The sequence below is a fragment of the Mastacembelus armatus genome, chromosome 21, assembly GCF_900324485.2.
Source record: "Mastacembelus armatus chromosome 21, fMasArm1.2, whole genome shotgun sequence".
In the NCBI taxonomy this organism is placed as follows: Eukaryota; Metazoa; Chordata; class Actinopteri; order Synbranchiformes; family Mastacembelidae; genus Mastacembelus; species Mastacembelus armatus.
The window spans coordinates 11,469,554-11,492,979 of NC_046653.1; the positions used below are offsets into that span (position 1 = coordinate 11,469,554).

General features: G+C 38.4%; 1 protein-coding gene across 1 annotated transcript in view; it reads right to left on the minus strand.

Annotated features, from left to right (window-relative positions):
• Positions 1 to 21,212: 21,212 nt before the first annotated feature.
• Positions 21,213 to 23,426, minus strand: part of erbb4b (erb-b2 receptor tyrosine kinase 4b) — a 267,536-nt gene continuing 265,322 nt past the window's right edge. Inside the window, exons 27-28 of the mRNA XM_026295315.1 lie at positions 22,212 to 22,340; positions 21,213 to 21,994 (exon numbers count right to left, since the gene is read on the minus strand). Coding sequence (XP_026151100.1) covers positions 21,324 to 21,994; positions 22,212 to 22,340 — 800 coding nt within the window. The 3' untranslated portion in view covers positions 21,213 to 21,323. The remainder of the gene's footprint in view (positions 21,995 to 22,211; positions 22,341 to 23,426) is intronic.

Consider the following 23,426-nt stretch of genomic DNA (forward strand, 5'->3'; position numbering starts at 1 on the left):
GTGGGAGCTGTGCTGATGAGAGATTGGTGAGTTGATGGCTCCGGCAGCATTGCCTGTCCATTCATTACCCTGTCCTGCTGTATCGGCACAGGCTGAAGTCCAAAGCCTTTTCTTGTCCACTGGGGAATGAGTGGACAGGTTGGACTCCTCATCTACCTCTCTGATCACCACTCTCCTCTAAGAGGGTGCCATTGTGTCCTTTCCCTCTTCATTAAGATAGGCCTTAATGGAGTTTTTACAGGCCTCTGTGCTTGCAGAGTGTGATAGAAACTAGGGGGATGTAAAAGGGCACACAAGGCTGTGGATGAATGCGTCCCCTTTCTCTTGTCACCTATACAACAGATTTGCCCCGCTAAAAAGAAAGTCCCTTTCAATAAAGAAAGATCTCTCTTACAATATTTGGTCTCACAGAGAATGAAATGAAAAGAAAGCAAAACAGGAAGGCAGGTTATCCCTCTCTGTTCATGGCTTTCTCTATGGACAGCTGCAATTTGGGCCAGCAGGCCTATTTTTGAATTGTAAAGGTATTTCTGTTTGAGAGCTTAGTAATAGTGAAATCATGACCAACCTCACACATTTTCCATATATTTGAATACAATTATACAGTCTAAAACAGCTTCACCACAAAATGGCCATCCAGTTGAACCATCAGCTCCCAGAGCTGGATGGATGAATAAATTCGGTAATGCACTTCTGCTTGTTGTTAATCCTAGCCTATGTTTGAATAGGTTAATTTAAATTATAATTAGTATAATTAGGAATGCGACCTATGTACTGTTCAAGACCATTTTTGCTAATAGCGACTAATATTCTGGTACAGTTTATAGTTCAGAAAGTATGGTATTTATCTGATACAAAAGTGTACACGTGTAGTCTGCAGCTATCATTAAGCTTTATTTCTTTATCTGACTTGTTGAATATATAGCACAGTCATAAAAAAAATGTGTCTCAAGAACAGACAGCCATCTCACCACCCCACCCTGCCCAGCCACTATCAGATGCAGGTTTTGTATTCAGCAAAGGGTCACTCTCATTAGTCAAAAGCTTGTATGGCACAGTAATAAATTAAATTAGGTAGCTCATTAGCCAGCAACTGGGTGATAGGCGAACTCATTTGAAGAGCATGTGCCTTCTCTGGTTTCAACACTGATGAGGATGTTATTGGAATAAAAAGTTGTGCTTCACTGGGAGGTTGTTCTCCAACTCCCCTTTGAAGGATTTACACAAGGCAGGGGAATGAAAGCAATTTTCATACACCTGATCCTGATTGCTTGGAAGAAAAAAATGGTAGAAAACTAAACAATGCTAAGAATAAAAGAGAAAAATAAAAAGACCTTACTGAACTGAATAAGATCTGAGTAAAATGACTAAAAACAGGAAGCTATTTATTGCTGAAAAAAAGTTAACAAACCTCAAATGACTATTACATTCATTTCGTTCAATCACAGGTCAATTTCAAACCTAATAACAGTACACGTTCTTCATACTGTAGCTCAAATCTGGCTGAATGATCTTTTAAATCTACTGACTGAACATGAAAAAAAGCTGAGTAAATTTTTGCTTTCTAATTATTCTTCAATAAAAAACACTTCAAGAAAAAAAAAAAGGAAATAACAGATCCAACGCCAAATTAAGCACATTGTGTAACAAATGCTTCTTCATCTAAATTCTTGATAAAACTGGAATCATTTCCCAAATAGAGACTAAAGAAAACTTAATGTAATTACAGTCTCAGAATGTTTACTGACTACAAAATTATGTGCACAGAAAGGCTATGTAGCAATACATCTTCTAATTTTAGAATGATGAACAACCTTGAACAGAGAGCAATATTAGCCTTGTGTAGTGCAATTTCTCACTTTTAATGGTCAGTCTGTGCCTCACAAGGGGCCTCTCAAGTAATCTGGTATTAGCATGTTCTAGCATGAGCAGGACTTTAAATGCATCTCTGCTACATCATCATCTTTGTGATTACTTAAGTTCGAATTTAACAATCTAAGTTATTTGAAGTAGGACTTTTGTCAGAACTGAGATTTAAACAGATCTGCAGAACACTTCCTTGTCATGTTTTACCATAGGCAAAACAAAAAGACAGCAAGATGCAACAGCTTCATCTTAAATTCATAGATTATTCATTCATAGCACAAATACAATGATAGCACAGCATCTAGTTTATAAATGTGTTAAAACATTTACAGTGAATAAAAGTGTGAAAGTTAAATTTTAGTCACACAGTATAGTAAATATAGCAATTAAGTAAAGAAGCATGGCTTCACAAACCAAACTTAAAGTCCACTTAAAAGGTTTATTTGAGAGCTTTAAACCATACCACTTGGTCATCATTAGAGGTTGTACTTTGTTCGGTTGTTATAGAGACAGATGGATCTGTGGATCACAACATCTATTAAACAGCTTTTTCATGTTGACAAAAAGTTTTCATGCTTGACCTTTAAAATACTGCAGTGCAGGGGTCTCCAACCCTGGTCCTCAACCGCTACTGTCCTGCTTGTTTCCCAGATATCCCTCCCTGACCCTCTGCTGATCACCTGGATCAGGTGTGTTCAGCCAATCAAAAACCAGAAGGGCAGGGATAGTTGGTAAACCTGCAGGACAGTAGCACTCGAGGACCAGGGTTGGAGACTATAGAGCAATCACAACTCTAAGTAAGATTCCATCTCACAACTCCACAAAAAAAAAAAAACTGGTGAAACAGGGTGTCCACAAACCACAATGTTAGCGACTCAGTATCCAGCTTCTTGGGTGCATACGCCAAAGTGTCCTTTAGCAAGATACTGAAGCCCAAGTGGCTGCTGGTGTGCGGGTGTGCGTGTATATGGGTGAAAGAGGTTAACTGTTGGTCCATTAAGGTAGAAAGGTGCTAATCAAATGCAGTGCATTAATCACGTGATTGTTGAAAGCCAAAGCTAGCAAGTGGACCTTCAGCTAGGATTGTCTTGTCAAACTACAATTAAGTATTTTACTGACAGAATGGCAGTGCTACCCTTTCTCATTCTATGCAGTTGTCATTCCCTTTTAATATCAACATGAATATAGAACAGGGTGTCTAAGGAAAACAAACGTGTTTCAGTGATTTAAGAGGAGTTCCTATTGATTTACATGAATTCAGTGCAATGTAACCATAACATGCCTAGTAATGTCATGACTTACCTAGAGAGTTGCCACAAATGGAAGATAAATCCCCAATAATGTGAATAATACATAGAATATAAACACACACACACTTATATACACTCACTTTTTTGTGTTTTTTACCCAGGTTGTTGCAGTCCCTTTCACATTGCTTTGGTTTGTCCAACTGAAGGACAAAAAATTCAATATTTGAGTGGTGGTGTGTGCAAAGAGCACAGCTGAGGCCCTGTTTACTACATAATGGAGGGAGGGTGAGAGGGAGAGGGGGAGAGAGAGAGAGGAGGAAGATTCCCTATTCCTTTGTTTACCTTTTCCAATGAAAAATCTCACACACACACACACACACACACACACACACACACACACACACACACACACACACACACACACACACACACACACACACACACACACACACACACACACACACACACACACACACACACACACACACACACAAAATGCACAGTAATCAGAGCTTTGAGCATCCATTATTTTATAAAAAAGGAAAAATCACTGTTGCACATATGAATTAAAGTTCAACTGAAGGACGCAGCTCTGAGTTATGGCTGCTATTCATCAATTAGATCCTAAAACACCCACTTCCAAAAAGAAAAAAGAAGCAGCAAAGAGTTTCCTTCATAGCCTTTATATTTTTCTCTACATGGACATAGAAGAACCTGATGGCTACTCTTAATGTGAGGAAGCAACAGCAACCCTTTTCCAACAGTTGTCACTTAGCAGAACATCTGTAAAAACCAAAAATGTTATAGAAAAGAAGCCAATTTGAATATCTGTTGCTGGTTGTACATGTACAACCTCATAGGAACCGTGATGTTCTAAAACAAATACGCCATCTTTTTTCCAGTACTTTTGTAATTCTTAAAACACATTCAAAGTTAACAAAAATGTTAAACCACATTCTGTTCTGCAATGTAAAGCGGGATGAAAAAGGTGACTAAATCCAAATTACTCATCAATGATTCCAATCAGTTAATCTTCTATAAAATGTTTCGGGTTATTAACGTGCGTAATCATAGTCAGCCATGTACTGTATAGAGCTGATAAAGTTCTACAACCTGTTTTTGTAAACAGAGCAGAGAGCAGGTCAGGTTTATCAGAGGGTTCTAGATGGAACGAAAATCTTGTACAGTTCATATTTGAAAGTTTGTTAGTAATGACAGACAACATCCACTAAGCTTTTTCAAAATCCTAAAATGTTCTACATCCATGGCTGTTGGAGCTTTGTTTCAAATACCAGACAAGGTCTTCACCACATTTGCACTACAGCTGAGCTGAAAACCAATAAGGAACCAAGCTTTCTTGACATTTCGCAGCCTTGCCTGAGTCAATTCTAGCACATTGTTTCTGAAGGAGATAATCTGTGACACAGAGCCTTGATCAGGTACTTGTTTATGGTGCTGCAATCTAAGGCCTTAATCTGCTAAGGAGATACGACAGTATCATCCCTGGATGGTGTCGAGTAGATGGAAAAGTGTCTGCTCGTGACTTTGTGCGCATAGGTGGGGATTAACTGAAAGCAATACAGAGCAGAGCAGACAACCAGACAAAGTGCTAAACTGGATAGGAATCTCATGGAAATATTTTTTGCTGAAAAAAAATAAACTGTGTAAAATGTAGAGAATAGTGCCCTAAAACCAAAGCTTCTAGATGCTATTTGACAATTAAAGGAGACTGAGTAGACGTGTTTCTTGCATTCTGTTACAAGCATCCCTGCACTTTTCTACTTCTTTGAGTTACGTTTTTATATAAATGTTGCATATAAATGTTACATAGATACAACTGGGTCAGGCAGCAACATATGCTGTAGGCTATATAATTGCATCAGATGACAAGCTTGTTGAAAAAAAACAAGCATGTTTCAGAAGTGGCTCTGTTTATAAAAATACTAATCAAATGCACGGGTCTGACATAGAACTTTGCATAATTGTAATGTAGCTAAAGTTGTCCCACATTCAAAATATAAATAAAAAATATATAAATATAGTAAGTAAATTATTCTTTAATTACCTACAAACTAATTACAGAAAGCTGTAGTGACTTAATTTGTTAATGGTAAATAACAGAAACTCATGTTACATTTTGCAATAATTGATGCATTTAATCATCATAAGTCATGCAATACTTAACTATTACTTAGATATATGGTGTGTACCCTTATAAAGTGTTAGCAAATCATCGGGACATTTTAAAATCTCAGTGTTTATACTGTATATCACACACTGTTATATAGACAAGAAAAGAAAAAAAAAACAAACAGGTTGACTACCTGTGACTTCAGGTGAGGAGAAGTCAAATACTAAGTACTAAGGCTGCATGCTTTATTTCTTTAAAGTTTTATTTCCTGGGAATATTCCACCTTTTCCCAGTAAAATGATGTAAAAAAAGCATTAAATTCCAATTCATTGCTTTTCAACCAATGTGTTGGTTTTCTTACAGTACAAAAATATACACAGCTCTGTGTGTAAATCAGAAATTTTCCTACAGTGTAAACTGCATGAAGCAGTAAACAAAAGGTCATCTCCACACGACTGTGCACTTACTCACAGTGAGTGAAGGAAAAAGCGGCACACGCACAGTCTGCATCCACTGCCTACACCGTTCGGTGCAGCAGTGCATTAGTGCCAGCTATTGTATTGTAGCAGTGGGTTCACATTTCTCATTATGCATCACCATGCCAAGTGGAAGAGAGATTAGAGTGCAGATTAGTGAGACTCCATTATTTTAGGTCCCAAATGGTTTTGGAATCAATGGCCCAATGCAAGAATGTGATTTTCATTTCAATGTTGGCACAATCCATTACAATTGCAGTCCTTACTAACAAAAGTGGTGTGTTCTTAATGGTATAGTATTCAGATTCATAATAGACAAAATATATGTAACCTTTGTGAATTACATTTAACGGCCTTAATGTTCAAAATTAAATCCAAACACAACAAAGAACCATACTGTTACACTGGGTGGCATAATAATCATCATTATAATGAATATGGCCAGTGTTACAACTGGCACATGTGTTGCTCCAGCTATTACCTATGAACTGTGGTAAGTTTCATTAAGTCTGAATGCCCCCTGAATTTAGAGGTCTGCTGATGAGCTTTGTAGGCTCTTTATAAATAAACAAAAAAAGTGAATCATAAACCATGTTTGAGGACAGGTAAGGTCACCACAGATTTAAATATCTGTTAGACAAAATTATAGTGGGGACTGTTTTTCCGTCAAATTGCACATTTAGCCAGAGCACATCTTGTACACAACTGCACTATTGAGATAAAAAAAAAAAAAAAAAATCACAGAGATATGGAGGGGAAGTGCCTAAAAGAACAGACATAAAAGAAGACTGATCATTTTTCAAAGTGATGTTTTCCTCAAGACAAGACTGGGAGGGGGATAGAGGCAGAGCTAAAAGATTTAAAGAAAAAAAAAATCACAATAAGAAATGCTAATATACACTGAAATTAATTAAATGATGTTGAGTCTGATTTTATCAGAGTGGTAATTTGTCTCTCTTAGGTTGCCTTAGTGTGTGAGAGTGTGTGAGAGTGTGTGAGAGTGTGTGAGAGTGTGTGAGAGTGTGTGAGAGTGTGTGTGTGTTGTAATTGCTTTGTGCCAATGGGGTACCTTCCCTCTATGTGTAATGTGAGCATTTTTGATTCTGCATTTTCTGCAAAGGGGATTTGTCAGCTGAGTCACACAGGTGAAGGATATAAAGTACAGCCACTGCTACAGGATTCTTCAGATTTCAAATCAGTATTTAGCTTCTTTGCAAATATTCTATAATATATTCTTATCAATATCACTTTTGTTATCTTTTATTAAAAAAATACATTTTGATTTATCTATATAGCACTTTAGAAACTAGGTTTATACTTGGATTTAACCTGAGCAGTATCAACCTAAGCAAAAATGCGGTTGGACCACTTTATAACTGAAACAACACAAAAGGATAAGAAGGAGGAAAATAAATTAAAGAAAATTACTGCTGAGATCAGTTTGTGCCGTTAAACTCACACAGCTGCTGCTAGATACCTACACCTCTGTGCTGGTAGTACTAGCCATTACCTAGTGCTATTCATATGCACAATAAATCTTACATAGATATAATGCCTCCAATGATGGACAAAAACAAATCATTCCTTGATGGACAAATCAACCAGTCCTCTTACCTAAACACCAAAACTGGCTCTTACTCATTTTAAATTATGAACCTTCAAAGGCTTAAAAGACAAAATATAGTCATGTTGAGGGGAAACCAGTACTGACTGATATTATATAACAGCAAGAATGGATGCAAACTATGATCTCAGATGTCTAAAATACTTTGTACACCAGGCCATCCATCCTGCTTTTCTACCACTGTAGTGTCCTTGTTTTCCTCTTTTGAAACACATCTATGAAAACACCAGAAGGTTGTGTCAGCTTTCAACTATATGGCACATACAGTGAAACACACCACACAACTTTTTTTGGTTTTCAACCACTATGACTCAACACTGTTCCAGTGAAAAACAAAGGCAGCTAAATTCTGCGATTCAATTCTGATAGCTTGTCTTGGAAGTGTTTACGAAAATTCTTGTTGTGCCATGCTGGTATGAAAACCTATAAAAATATATTTGGCCTGCTGGAATAAATCTAAACTCAGCAAAACCATTCTCTGCCTGTAGTCCAGTTTCTTAAACATCACTCTGCTCTCTTAAGCCTTCTTGAAACTTTGTGGCTTATATCAGTTCACCACCTCATTGAGTGGTGACCAGGAGCAGCACAGGATCCTGCCCACAACTGCCCAGGAAACCTCAATCTTCTCAGTTCTCTCACCAGACTTGAATCATCTCACACTCCTCTACAACCATCTGTTCAATATTTTCAGCCTCCAGTGGCCCTTGTGGTCTGAGTATTTAAAGGGCTAAATGAGAGGGGAATGTCATGTGGTAGGATCTCAAAGCTTTTCAAATGCTACTGAATATGTCTAATACAAAGCAAAGATGCTGTGAAGAAGAGGTCAGGAAAAAGACTTGTCTGCTTTACATTAGCAGCTGCATGGATCTGTGAACCCTAAAGCAAAATATAATCATCCTATTGTGTTGGGAAAAATAAAAATGCATCATAAAGGAAGATGAAGACAATTGTACTAACACTGCATATAGATCAGGATGTAATGTGTTTCTTCCTCAAGCCAAAAAAAAGCAATAATTTTTCAGGGAGACGTGTGGGAGCAATCATCAATTTTCTTTCAACTCACTGAAACCTGCAGATCACCTACATGACCATGCAGCACAGACAATCCCCTTTGAAGCTGCACTGTATAACTGCACCTTCAGTCCTAATGAACACAATGGCGGCGCACTCACTGTGGGAGTTCTACTTTCTGCAAAGGGAAAATCACCGACAGTCATTAAAGAGCAGATTAAGTATCCAATGAACACACTCAAACAAGCTGGAAACATAATGGCTGTAATCAGCCTCTCTTTGATCATCTCTTGTGTTTTCTTGTGAGATCTGTATTTCTAATTGTTCTGTTGTACTCATATTATTGCACGTATGTAAATAAGGCATGAAGCAAGATGAAATATGCATTTCAAGGCAAGACACAGAAAGAGAGAAGGAAAACAAACTCAACCACATCTGAACAACGTCTCTTGACCTTAGCTGTGTCTGTTCCTCCCACAGGCTGCAATCATTATTGTGATGGGGCAAAGGTCCTTGGGGTCGTTATTTGACTCTAAAGATAGGTGGGCAGAGGAAAGGGCACATCCCCAGTTACTGACCACTGTCACAGCAACATTTTCCCTTGTAAATGACAAAATAAGCTGAAATTTAGTCTGATCATATTGATAACATGATAATGGTCACATGATCCATTAGGCGAATGAATGTGGATGAGAGAAACATCATATGAGTCTCAAACTACTGGATATTTGGAGAAAGAAAAGTTTGAATGGAAAGGTAATTGGATCGCCAACTACAACTGGAGAATGCAAATGAACTGCAACTTCTGTCCCAATCAGTGCATTTGATTTAGGCATGCAACCAGTGTGTAGGATGAAGTGATCAAGATGTAACCTCTACCTTACTACTGAATCAGTGTTTCTTAAGAGTCAAAATAGAAAATTGAGATGCGCCATTTTTGTGTGTGAAAAGACACAATTATGCCTCCACTGTAAGCCAACAAAGGACTGTCATCAAGCCATTATGTTACACATGAATAGAGCAGCATAATTGCAATGGAGAGTTGACTTAACAATGACGCCTCCTCGCTTAAGACTGCTGCTTAATTATAATGCCCACAATTGGTCTCATTCATCACTCTGCTCACATGTTATTAGTTTATTCTATGAGTGGAAGTCATTTTAAAATCTTACTTCATTGCCATTAACTTTTCAGACCAGAGGAAATGCTAGTTTGCCTGCTGTGTCCTTGATTAATCTTTAACGCAAGTAAGAGGATTCTTTTACACACAGCTTAATTAGCAACATTTGCTATCACAATATGGCCACTTTTCTCCAAGCTTGACAATAATGTCAAAGATGCACTAATAAATGCTACACTTGGAATCTAGTAAATTTCTATATAAGGACCATCTTCTGCTACCTAAAGAGAAAGACAAGAAGAGAGCGAGCAGGATTGTACTGATGCATCTGAAGATGATGTGAGCAAATGGTGGCATGAAGGTGATGGAGTGCACGGCAGAGTTACCTGGGTCTCCGCCGCACCACCAATGTTAAACTGCATGTAGGCCACAGGCAGCAGTACAACACATTCATTCATTCATCATCTATACCTGCTTATTCCTTAACCAGGGTCCCAGGGATCTGCTGGAGCCTATCCCAGCTCTCTTTGGGTGAAAGGCAGGGGTCCACCCTGGACAGGTCACCAGTCCATCACAGGGCCACATAGAGACAAACAACCTCACACACTCACACTCACTCCTATGGGCAATTTAGAGTCACCAATCAATCTGACGTACATGTTTTTGGACTGTGGGAGGAAACCAGAGTACCTGGAGAAAACCCACACAAGCACAGTGAGAACATGCAAACTCAACACAGAAAGGTCCCTGCTGGGTTTCGAACCAGGAACCTTCTTGCTGTGAGGCCACAATGCTAACCAAATGACCGTGCTGCCTTTCACAACACATCAATGAGCAAATAATATCACAGTCTGATACTCTGGCCAACCAACCACATACTAATCACAGAAGGCCATCTAACCCCTGACAGAAATAGCAACATAAAAGTATGTAAGTTTAGGCACAGCAAACTCAAAAAGGACACAAGATTTAAATGGCTTAATGTGACCTTACCTCACTCCAGTCAGGTCAGTCTGAGGTACACGGACAATGTCCAGATGTTGTGGTATCAGGTTTTATCCGTTCTGGCAGTTTAGAAGAGTGATATAATTGAAAAGGTTGTCACCCAGAGTGAAGGCCTGTAGTGCACCATTCATCTTGGGATATAAGTCCTTCATCTTGGCATTTAAGTCAGCCAACAGGCTAATCAATGAAGTCCAGCCCGGACCACCTGGTTCAGCTGATTAGCTTCCACATCCAGCCACCGAGTTACGGCAAAAATGACAACATAAATAAAGACGAATGAATTTGAACTCGTATTATTCCTCACTGCGTTGTCCTGTGCAAAACAAACGTAAAATAAAGTGTTTTGTTCGCCGTGTGTTCGCCTTGAGGCTAACTAAAACTAGCTAGGTGACGTCAGGGCGGCCTCTAGACACCTGAGCATGCGCAGTTGTCAAAATACGCGCGCGCACGTAGCCATTCAGCCAACCAGATTAAAATAACACGTCAGCACTCTCACTGTTTTTCCCATTCTAAGGTATTATTTGAATGCAGCATATAAAGTCACAATATATGTTGCTGAGATGGGCAATGGTTATAATGCTTATGACAACAATGACATTGTTTAGCAACAGTATTTATTAAAAGTTAATAACATACACTAATCTGGCCACTGGTAACAATCAAACAATACAATTTGCTTGTTAAAAAAACATCTGGATGCCAGAAAATCCTGTAAGACCATCTCAGTATTTTGACCAATTTAAAGTGAAGAAGGATTAGTTCTCAGTTGTGGAATTGACACATTTTGCAAAATTTCATATAGGCCTACTTCTAAATTATTTGTGACTTTGGTTATGTGGGTAATAACGTTGTTTTGTAACGCTGTTTTGCGTGATTAAATGGTCATGCTATGATTCTATGAGTCCTAAATCCTCCAAAAGTTTTTTAAGACTCTTAAAAAAACAAGGACTTGCTTTCAATGAGATCTCCTGATTAAATAAAGCTTTGCTAAGTAACTAGCTAACAACTGGACCATTAAAAAATTATGTCTAAAAAACTGGCATCAGGGGAGCATTTGAACGTGGCATGGCAAATCGAAATAACCGGCAGTGCCAAACGCACTCTCTTTCCTTTAAGATATATTCATTCAGTCATCACAATGTTATCTTTCCTTATTGGAAGTGAAAGGAAATATACCACTTCCTCATTATAATGCCAATGTAGTTTCAAGCTTGAATATTTCCTTGCCTAACAAAGCAAGTGATACACCCTAAATGCTGAGTGGCTCATATTCAACAGTAATCAGATGAGCTGTATTTCACAAGCAGTATGCAAATGACCATTTAGATTGCCTTATTAGTCTTAATATGTGTGTTGTCAACCACTACTTAGTGAAATGCTGGGCGGTTTTAGACCTTCCTGAGCTTGAAATGGCAAGACATGTATGTACACAAAACACAGTAGCTTGTAGAAATTTTTCATATCCACTGATTAAATTGAATTGTTTTGATATTACTGATGATATAAAAGATGCCACTGGATTTATTTCAGTGAAGAAGAGATTGTATGGTAACACTGAACTGAATGTTTCTTTTATTTTGTTGCTAAGAAATGAATGTGACCCTGACTTTCACAGCAACTTTATCTGTCTTTTTTATTAATGACAATTTTTATGATTTTAACCTGTAATTAGGTCACACTGTGAATCTACAGCTGTGTGTCACAGCTCCTGCACCCGTGCTTCTTGGCTGATCCATGGGCAAACCACGTATTGTAGAGGTCATGTGAAATACAAGCAGCAACAGTATAAGGGTGCATTTGTTATGTCTGCACTGTGAAAAACCAAATTCACTAAGAATCAGGTAGGATTCATTATTGGGATGTCTACATGTTGTCTTGTATGATGCTTTCTGTGTATGTGTATGTGTGTGTGTGTGTGTGTGTGTGTGTAAAATCCTTGAGTGATAGACAGCCTGTGAAGAGAATCCACTACGCTGTTCCATAATGAAAGCTCTCAAGGGGGATCACAACACTGCTTAGTGGGCTTTGTACAGTCCATTCAATCACAGACTGCCAACATGCTGGGATTTAGAGGCAGCCACCCTCACCACTGGCTCTCTGAGTAAAAGAGATAGCAATGCCAAACAAGACAGAACACATTTTAGAGCTCTGTTGTTTCACTTTGCTGCCATTTTATATTACAATAGAATATCATTGCATCAGGTGATTGGATGTGATTGTCTGAAACTGTTGAACTACATGTAACCATCTGCTCTGGTGAAACATCCACAGCATGTCTTGTCTACAATGAAGGTTGTACAGCTTTGTTTCTGTGACAATTGGCTCACTAGCCTGGGAAAAGACAGGAAAAGCTCTAGCAGCAAAGAACAGCGTATACTGTACATGACACCAACTGTGGAAAAATGACTTCTTGCTGGAGCAAGCAAAACTGCAGTTCTGGCTCACAGTCAATTCTTAAACCTCTGTCTTTGGAAATGTTTACATCAGCACATATTAAAATAGCTGCATACGGAAATGTGGTTTTGCTGCACTGTGCTGTTGTGGTAGAGATGGATGCACCGTCCAATAGAGCCTTCACTTTCATATGCCGAGAAACGTCAATCAATTCATTTAAGGACATGTAAGATCATTTACATTCAACTGTGCAATCATCCCTCATATCAGGTAAAAATCCATATACTTTGTCAAGAGGGGGTTGGTGTGTGAGAGTTGAGAGAAGAGACAGTGACAGATTGTTTCGATCACACTCTATTACCATCTTAAGGTAAGTGATTTGACTTTGCATTGGGCAAAGGCTCCAAGATGCCGATCTCTTTATTGGATTTCCTATGATAATGCCATAAAATGTCAGCAGCTGGAAAAGAGACGCATCTATCACGCACAAGCAAGTGTCAGAAATAATGACACTTTATTATTGGTGCTCCTGTGTGATTTTCCTGCAAGTGTAAAAGTTTATGTGTGTGTGAGTAGCTTTCAATGTGAAAAAAAATGCCCTGAAAAATGAAGGTTGTGGTGGCAAGAGTGGAGCTACTGTCTAACTCCTTACTCTTTCTTACCTAAAGGCACAATCTGAAGCCTGGCCTCAGCTGGGCAGAATGAAGATGTCATGCTGTGACTACAGGCTACACTTCTATGTGTCTGAATGAACTACTTGAGAACAGGCTGACATTTGAAGTAAGAAGGGGTAAAGTGCCCTCAAAACTACAAGGGCTGGATTGAAAGCAGTTCTGGATCCCATATAGACAGGGATAAAGACAGATGGCCACATTGAAATCAATCAAGTTTTGATATATTAAATTATTTATGTGCACCTTGAATTCCTCACCTCTGCTATTCCTGCAGTGCAAATTTGAGTGGACATTTTTTTTAAAACCAATGTATGACTTGAATGACAGTAGAAATTAAGGGTGATATAAGTGCAGACATTAGGATCCCTTGTGAAATGCAGACCTATTGGTCTTCCATGATCAAACTGGGTTATGCCATATGTATACTGCAGTAGGATCCAATGATATCCAGTGCTAATTACAAGCCAAAACCACTGGGGATGAAATTTACAATTGCATCCCGTTGGGACATTAGAGTTTGCCCATTGGTGTCCCAGTTAGGGTCCCATTGGGACTTACCCCAGTGTAATTAGTTTTACCACTTCATGAAAGCACAACCAACCTGTCCAGGGTGTACCCCTGTCTTTCGCCCAAACAGAGGTGGGCTAGGCTGCAGCAGATCCCTGAGACCCTAAATAGGAATAAGAGGGTATAGATAATGGATAGATGGATGAAAGCTCAACATTTACAGCAATGGTTATGACAGAGAAAATGACCACAATCTATTTTTAAATATTGACTGATCTTTATTCATATTGAATTAAAAATATAGTTTTGACAGATTCATGTAACAAAACAGAGGGAATACGTATTTAAATGCTAGCCTGGGGAATATGTCAATTAAGCAGTGAAAAGAAACATTTACAACTGGTAATATGTGACAAGGTATGGTCTATAAAACTTACTTCTCAATCATTGTGAGATGATATAAATAAATGAATATTTGCAATCATTTTTATGGTAGAAGAAACTTTTCTCCAAACTTCATTGTAGTTTTAAACAGATTCAAGGACTTTGAGGAGCTTGCCAATATTACCACCAAATACTATTATGTGTAAATGCGAGATACTATAAAATGACAAAATTGCCACCATATTTATCAAATGCAATTCAACACTTTACAATGGTAAATGTACACTAGGCTTATAGCACTCTGTAGGTGATATACAAATATAATGATAACATGTATGATTCATGTACTCCGAGTTGGTACTGGTTAAAATCCTTACTTTGGAAAATAAAATTATTAATTGTTATTAAACTTTACAGTAATATCAGAAAACAGCACAAAACCTTTGAACTTGGTTCAATCTCTGCATAAACAATAAACATTGTGCTTGAGCACTTTACAACTTAAGTATGTAGTAGAATCGACAGTATATTCCAATTGTGAATTTGCACACTCATACTTGCTACAATGCCACAATGAAAATAGTTCACTCTGATGTATTAGATAAGGTGACAAAAAGGGCGAAACTCTCAAAAAGTCCTGTCAAGGTCCCATTAAATGAAAATACTAGATTTCTGTAAAGCTGTGCCTTTTGGAAAACGTGAACATTGAAATTCTGATGAAGCCGAAGAAGTACCAACATATATGTACAAACAGATATCAGTAATTTAAATGATCTGCCCAGCCCATGCAAACTCTTTCATTCTGTTCTCCACATGTTATAAAATCACTCTTGGGGCTGTGACATCATATTGCTACAACATTCAATCAGTATTGCCACAAATAAATAAAAAAGGTAATATCTAAAAGTAAACAATAACTGAGCTCAGTGGAAATGAAAATGAATCTACTTAATTTATTATTAGGTCCTCAAAACTCAGGGCGTAAAGTGACACTGGTGTATTAATAACATTTGTTAGAAAAGACTGAGAGAAAAGGAGGATTAAATATTCAATATTCATTAGTTTTGCAACAGCATCTTAAGAGTGTACAAAATCTTAAAAAAAAATCTCAAGAGGTGGATACTGGAAGAGAAGCACTGATGGTTGTGTGAGTATAATACACCTGGTTTAAAATAATAAAAAAACACTATAAAGTGAGCAAGAGCAGAGATCAAAACACAAAATCCACCAAGTTGTGCTGAAGACACAATCACACAGTCACAAAGGAAATGAAGGAGTGGGTGTGACAAGAGACCCTGCAAGCATTTTCAAAATCAGAGTTCACTTTTCAAATTACATTTACAGAATATATACTGTATATATATACTGTATATATATATATTTATATATATATATTTATATACATACAGAAAAGATATTCCCCAAAGAAAAAATAAGATACAATAGACCACTAAAAATGCAATGATGCAAGAAGAAAAAAATATCTTCAGCTGGAAAAAAGAAGCATCATTGTCCTATGTACAGATGCACCTGTCCACCTTTTACCTACCTATAAAAATACTATCCACTTTTTTATTTGCTTTTACATTTTTTTTAACAATGGTAAAACTCGTAATCAACATTATCTGAATGTCATCATTTGGTTAAAAGATAATTATTAATTCCATTTTACAGTTTTACCATTAATTCATAACATAGTAAACTGTGCTTACTCAACCACTGTCATCTATCCCATCATGGCATTGTAGAATATACACATAAATCAGAGTAAAACCAGATTAAGACAGCCATACACAGTTATTAGAACGGTAGAGAATGTGTTTTTCAGCTGTTTTGCTTTCAAAAATTCACTGAACCAAATTTCCATTCGAGCAATTTCTTAAATAAGGATGTTTTCTGAAATGCGATGAGTGGTTACCCATTATAACCAAGACCACGGGTGGACTTACTTATTCTGTGAAAACACGTCATGATGTGAATAATCAAAGTATAGAAGAGAGAAATAGAGCACACACTATAAATACAATCACTCTGTCCCAGTTCAGGGGCTGGACCCTCTGAAGTTCTCATTTCTGGACCAGATATGTCTTAATGGTCAGGCCTGTTCTGTTTAAAAGGTTTCACAGAACATGACTGAAAAATGATGCCTGCACTGGTTTATCATATACAATCCAATACCCCACAACCAATTGTGTACCAGTCAGTTTTAATCCTGAGTGGTCAGGCAATCCTTGCCAACACTGGCAAATGTGACCATGTCATATTTACCAAATATTTGTTTTCAGCTGAACATATCACACTGACTAAACCACAAGTGAAGCCGGCTACACCCCATTATTTGTTCTTGTAGCCTAGTCATGCTCATCACAAGGGGTTAGATGTGAAAGTTATTTGGATATATGCACCATTAACTTGGTCTACACTGCCCATTGTCCATCATGTATTCGTGTGAAATATTATTTTAAAAAATCGTGCTGTGAAGTTACGAAACCTGCCCCACTTAACCACAGGTATTTAAATGTCATTTAAATGTCTCAGGGCAACTGCTTCATGAGAAGCTCATTAAGCAAAAGCCTAATGAGAACACACCAGCTTTGGTCTTTGTTAATCTAGTCTCTCATGACAACAGTATGCAGGTTCAGCATGGACTTCCATCATTCCTCTGAAAGGCAAACAGCCAGCCCTGAAACTGGGACACAGATAGTAGTTACTGTGAAGCTTTTTAGAGAGCACAACAAGAACATGACAGACTTAAGGTGAACTCTTCAAAATGCATATCACGAAACTCACAATGAAACCCTGAAGAGCAAAAAATAGTGTAAAAACAAAACGTTACACAACATTCACAATACATATAGTTACATACAATGTTTAAAATACACCAAACCAAAAACATAAAAGAAAGAAAACTAAATGCACAAAATAAACTAGGTGAGCAATCTGTATTGAGAGGAATTTAATGTGCTCCTTTAGATAACTACTGTACCTATGAGGCTTATGTTTATACAGCAATGTAACAACTTTTCACATGAAATTATGACTTGTTAACATAATTTCTCCCTTCCATATTGTTTTGGTCTTTGTTCATGTTCACTCCACGTATAGCTGCTCTTGGGCTTTCAGTGCTTCAGCTGCAGAACAGTGTTTGCTACATACAATTCTACTGTCACCTCTCAGCAGAAAGAAGGAATGGCAATCTGGCCTCTTCTGCCAGTTACAGTGCACCTGCACCTCCCCCTGCTAGCTTTTTTAACGTTGATACCATTGGTGGAGTAACATTTCTGGAATGCTAATACCCCCATTTTAACTTCGCTGCAGGATTACAACCTATTGCCTGTCGTTAAGGGTTTCTCAGCTGTTGCGCTGGGTGAGATGTTGGGTAACATGATTTCCCCACAGAACAACAAGTAAAAGGGGATGAATTAGCATTCAAAAAGCTAAAAGCCCCTTGTGATGCTTGCTGGCTGACAGTAACAGCAGGGTTTCTCCTCCAGAAGATTGGCTTTATTTTTCCATTGAGATCCATTACAGAGCCTTTTGGTGACTCTCCACTGCTGTCATTGCACTTAAACACACGGCCATACAGTAGTCTACAAGCACTACAAATAATAGCTTATGGGTGATGGTAAAAATAGACTTACATAACTGACTTTCAACTCAAAACAAAGATGACACTTTCACTGCACACATTTATACAAAGAATGTATATGTAACTGTATGTTTAACTAGTAAATCTGAAGTTAGCGGGAACAATTATGATCTCAGATCTAGCACAAATAAATGAAGTTAGTAACAGATTAATGTCGAAGCCTAAGTGATACTTATCACAGTGCAGATGTCAAGACTGACCATCTAAACCCTGTGCCTTCCACCTATAAAATTCACATTTTGGTTGAGTTGCACATTTCAGCACCGCATCTACTGCAGTGTGCTGTGCTATTATGGCACTAATCTGTCTTCCATTATATTTTTCGTTCAATAGATTTGCCATCCCTTTATGATGTGACAACTTGTGCCTCAGCTGGAGCTCAATTGGATGATTATTATTCCTCATAAAACCTGAGAAGGGGAGAAAACATGGTGTCAGGGCACCATCTGTGTGTTGGACAGTAAATCATTGACACTGCTTGTCTGGATCTGCCTAGTATTTTCAGTGTAGAGGCACAAGATTGTGTAACAGTGGTTGTGCATTTGTATGTCAGCACTAAGATGCACAGGCATTAGTCGGTCTCCACCTTTGATAATATTATCACCTATTACTTAGGGTAGACAATACAGAATAAAACTTATACCAAGGTATTTGTGGATTCATACTGCAGTATAACTATAATTTTCTGGAACTTTAATTGAGATACTTCTGCAAACTACAGATAAAATAACCAGATGGGAATGTTTCAGTTAAAGGGCCACACCATCAAATTTGATTTACTTGCCACAAAGAGTATTGGAAATGTGGGATCCAGTGTGTGTGGACATTTTGCCTCTTGCCACTTTAATTTTCACCATTCGTTTTTAGATTTTGTGGAAATGTAATGCTAAATTACTGGTGTACCCATTTAATTCAGTGAATGAAACCAATGGAAAAATCGAGGTATTTCATTACACTAATGCAAAAATCCTGTAAATCAAATACAGCTTAGCAAGCTACAGATAGATTTAAAGGGAAAAACTCATAAACATATTGAAAACTTGATAAATTTCTATTATTTTACAGTTTATATACTTATATGGCCCAACCTCATTAGCAGTATGTTACTCATTATAGGCTAGGGATATGCTTTTGGTGGACTAATGCCTAATGAAACAGAAAACATGAAGTGTCAGTGCAGTGGAAACTATTGTCTCACTATAAATTATAGCCGCAACAAAACAAAACAAAAAAAAAGAATTAATGAGTTGCTGCTTAGAGCAAGAATAACAGCAAAGTCATTTGGCTGTGCCAGAGCATTAAGTGCTATTAAATTATCAACCTCGGCCTAAATTAGGCTTCAAAGTCATTTGACAACAGATGCTAGTGGTCTCCATCAGAGCTTACTGCAGCATCTGGCAGTATTCTATGAGTACAGAAAGCTGAATAATAATATGTTATGTCTCACCATTAATGTCAAACACCAATACAAAAGAAAGTGTCCCATTTTTTTTTGTAGTGTTCCATGGTAAAAATGTGGAGGAGGTCTCTTCAGACAGTTTTGACAGTCTCTCCTCCTGTACCACCTTAACCTTAAGAGACAGAGCAAGGCCCTGTAGTTGTGACTATGTGGTCAAAGTTTATTTTCTTATTTTTATAACATACAATAGTATGAACACAGAAGTGAAAAAAAAAAACTTTTATCCTTGTCTTTTGATGTACTTGAACATCTTTCCAGACACAGCTTGGTCCACAGAGCCTTTTTCCCGGATTGTTTGTCTGGTAATGACATGTAATTGGCTTATTTGCAGGTCTGCAGGGTTAGCCTTTCCAGCCATGTCCACAGTGCTCTTTTGTGGCTGGCAGTCTGTACTGTTTATCTTGCCCTTCATTAGTAAAATCCAGTGTAAGACAAGGTGACAAAGTAAACACATCCCTGATGCCTAAAAAGAAAAAGAAAGAAAAGCAACAAAAACAAGCTCTGATCCAGATTCTCAATTCATATATATTTCCCCCATGCCCCATTTCAGTATGATCCACAGTCTTGCTCCTTGACCTGTTGTCCATCCCCAGTCACAATTTCTTTTGAAACATCAATCCTAGTACTGTGCTCCAGTTACTGTACCATTGGTTATAGCTGTAATGATGCCGCTTACAACTACTGTATGAAGCTAATATTGAACTGGATGTTTTTCTGCCTCTTCAGCCCAGATGGATGTAGATGAAAGGAGAGCAGGACAGTTATCAATGTGGGACGTTAAGGGTCATCTTCTGTGTGACCAATCTCTTAAATTCAACCCTAGTCAAACCAATAATCTGTTGACTGCTTTCCACTAGGTACTGGGTGATATGACAGTTTTCCATAAAACTGATCAACCGTTGTCTGTGCTGCATCACTGACTGCCATTATCAACACACACACTGTCTTCCAGCACCCGGACAACAAAGCTTCTCATCTAGGATATATTTCAAGTGGCAGCAGTGTGTGTGTATTTACCTGTGAATTAACATGTGGTTATCATTGGTGTGTCAATGCTGCAGGCATGTTAACATGTAGGTATGATGAATTCCATTACAGCCGCAGCAACATGTAAAAGTTGAAGAAGCAGCAGTTATGCCAGCCACACCCAGGCTCTTCAGCTGACTTCGGATCTGCTGGTACGTCACAGCACAACTCCACGTGCATGTATCATTTAGACTACACACAAATAATAGCAGTGTGTACATGTTGGAATATGTACACGAAGCCAGGTGGAAAATGAGGTAAATAACATTGCAAACTGATGAGAAGTAATTTATGGGTGCCATAAATAATCATAATTCATGTAAGGCAATAAAACTCTGTTTGGGCTAACCTTAGTTTTATTCGTTTTCTATAAAACCTCTGATTTCAGCTGTTGATTGTGTTGCTTTGCTTGTATGCTTCTCTGGAAAGATGCCCAGACATTTAGCTCCAGAACAGGACCAACCCCAAAGATACATGTTTACTTGCTTTAGGGGTCATGGAGCTAAAAAATATGGTTTGCATGTCAAGTGGGGCTGTTGGTAACTGCTCTTGTAGTCTTGTCAAGAAAAGGCAGAACCTTCGAGCGAGAATAAAAGACTTGCAATCAGACATGACAGAGAAAAGTGTTCAGGGAGGGTGCAGGGAGAACCCAGGTTGAGAAGTACTGCTTGGAAATGAATGGACAAGATCCATTCATTTCCTCCCTTATGCTGTTATTCATTCCTCCGTTGTGCTACAGGTGGGTTACTACACCACAGTGTTCCTCTGTCTGTATGGAGGGGGTGGCAACACATTGCCAGCTTTCATAGCAGCCTCTGACAAATATTCCTGATTTTCGGCCACAGCGGGGCGAATGCGTCCATTCTGCCGATAGAAGAAGCGTGTGCTGCAGTCCTGCAGGTATTCAGGGTTGTGCAATGAGGACTTCGGGGGGAGACTGTGCTGCCAGTATTCAGGATTGTCAAAAGTGGCCTTCTTGCCTTTCTTATCAAACATGATGGTGCTGCTGGTGATGCCTGAGTGTAGAGCGTGTCCTGAATGCCCTGGATGCAGGGTGTGTGATGGATATGATGGGTGGGGAAGGTGGCCAGGAGGTACCACATATCCAGTGGATGAGACCGTGTGGCTTGATGTGGATGGGTTGACTGTCTGCAATACTGACTGGGCAGCAGAGGACCCCGGGCCAGAGGTGGAGACTGCACCAGCCAATCCGTTCTTATCCCCAGGGTTAAGGAAGGTGTTCAGGTACAGTGGCTCATTGATATACTCTTCGTCCCCATGGGTGGACTGGCTCTTGGGGGCAGCAGCTGCTCCAGCCATGTGCAGGGTTTGGCAACCCACTCTATCAATCACTGCGTGTGCGTCACCATTCCTCCGGCGTGTAACAAAGGGGTTTTCCTCCACAGGGTTGAGATAGTCTGGAATCAGGGAATAGTAAGATTAACTAAGATCATCTTTACTTATATTAATAAGAGGCCATATAATGCAAAACAAAAAAATAATGCATCGTCAATTCAATACAAAATACAATATGTAGGCAAGCACAAACTATTTAATTCCATTTTAATACCCTCTAGCCAAACATCTGCTAGGTTTACGAACAGATTCAGTAGTTCTCAAAACTGCCAAAGTAACCTGAGCTATTCTTGTCTCTCATGGCAGTCATGTAGCCATCCTGGTCCTTGTCTCCTTTTGTTCCTCTTTCTGCTAAAAGACCAGTCGGATCAGCACTGTATCGTTGTCCACTACTGTCTTCCCCTCCACCTTAGGAGACAAAAAGAAAGTAAGCAGGCACAAAATTTAAAATATGGTACCTTACGAACCCCATCTCTATAAATCAGTCGATCCTGGATACTGAGTTGGGGTGTCTAGTATGTGTGTCATCCTTTCAAAGCAAGGTATTCTTCACCAATAAAGAAGCATCTTTCATTTACATGTAATGTATTTTGTCTTGTGACTAAAGTCTTAGGCAGGACAATTGTTAATGTAAATCCCTCTATATTTCTATTGGGTTTAGTGACCTGACGTATGTTTATTTTCCATTTGTTGACAATAGATCACTAAAATGGGCTGGCACTCCCATAGCCTTTCATTTGACTTCTTGTCACCACTCTCCAGTGAATGTACAGTACAGCAGATACATTTATGACTTATTTCAAGCTTAGATTCTTATTCTCCTGCCCAAACAAATCTGGATTTATATTAAAATTGATTTTGTCATTGTGACAATCTGTGTTTATCCAATCTGTAGCCAACAATTCAAATTTAAATTGCACAAAATTCTACTCTATCTTTGCTGTGTATTTTTGTATGTGGAAGCTGCCACTGCTGCTTCTCTCCTGTTGCCTAAGCGGTATAATATTGGATTCAGTTTCACAGAAAGGCTGTGATTGATTGGTCCCTAAAAAGTGAGATTTGCAGTAGGTTTGTATTAAACATCCCTTTTGGGCTACCACATCAGCAGAACCATACAGCTGGAACTCCTATATCTTTGTGTTACATGTATGTGCCAAAGACATTCAGAATAACTAGTGGACTAGTAATGAAACTGAAAATGAAATAATTATAATGACACTGTCAAGGTGTGAACTTTATTTATGCATATATAAATAAATTTGTGACATTATTTTATTCCACAAATATAAATATATTTGTGGAATAAAATAATGTCACTCATAGGAATGGCTTTTTTATATTGTGCAGTGGTAAACACAGTTTACTAGTAGCTGCAGATTTGAACAGGTGCCTTGGATTTATAGATCCTGTTGCCCTTGAAATATCCATCATGTCACACTCATGCTCACCTTCTGGTTTGATTTACACTTAGTGAAGCGATTACTATTCCTTTTA